Source organism: Cyprinodon variegatus, unplaced genomic scaffold (genome assembly GCF_000732505.1).
Source record: "Cyprinodon variegatus isolate N-32 unplaced genomic scaffold, C_variegatus-1.0 Scaffold21, whole genome shotgun sequence".
NCBI lineage: Eukaryota > Metazoa > Chordata > Actinopteri > Cyprinodontiformes > Cyprinodontidae > Cyprinodon > Cyprinodon variegatus.
In genome coordinates, this window is record NW_015150474.1 from 1,422,785 (window position 1) to 1,423,228 (window position 444).

At 45.9% G+C, this 444-nt stretch overlaps 1 protein-coding gene across 1 annotated transcript in view; it reads right to left on the reverse strand.

The window, feature by feature from the left end:
• The window catches only part of pqlc3 (PQ loop repeat containing 3), a 16,149-nt gene extending 15,705 nt beyond the window's left edge, over positions 1 to 444 (reverse strand). Inside the window, exon 1 of the mRNA XM_015390534.1 lies at positions 196 to 444. Coding sequence (XP_015246020.1) covers positions 196 to 341 — 146 coding nt within the window. The 5' untranslated portion in view covers positions 342 to 444. The remainder of the gene's footprint in view (positions 1 to 195) is intronic.

The following is a 444-nucleotide window of genomic DNA, read 5'->3' on the forward strand; positions in this document are numbered from 1 at the left end:
AACAGTGTTTGTATGACTCCTGATAAAGTTGCATCAGCTTATAAACTACCTGGAAGATTATAAAACAACCTTTGTGCGCAGTTAGAAACAGAAAGACTTTCCTCACATCTGTCAAAGTTCCTCTTTTCTCCGCCTGCAATCAAGTCTCCAGCCCCACTAGAAGTGGACCAGAGCCTCCTACAGAGCAGCACCTACCCGATGAGCTCCAGCAGCAGACTGTTGAGGCTGACCCCCGTTGAGCTCTTCGCTCTCATCAGCACGAAGATCTGCGGAAACTTCAGCACCATGCACATAAACAGCGTGCTGAAGTTGGCGATGTGCAGCAACAGGTCGGACTCCATGCTTCCGAAATATAGGAACTTTCTATCTCTTTTAAATCTTTCTTTATTCTGCTTTAACTACTGTAATACTAGCTTCCAGATGCTGCCGTGATGCAAACACTGT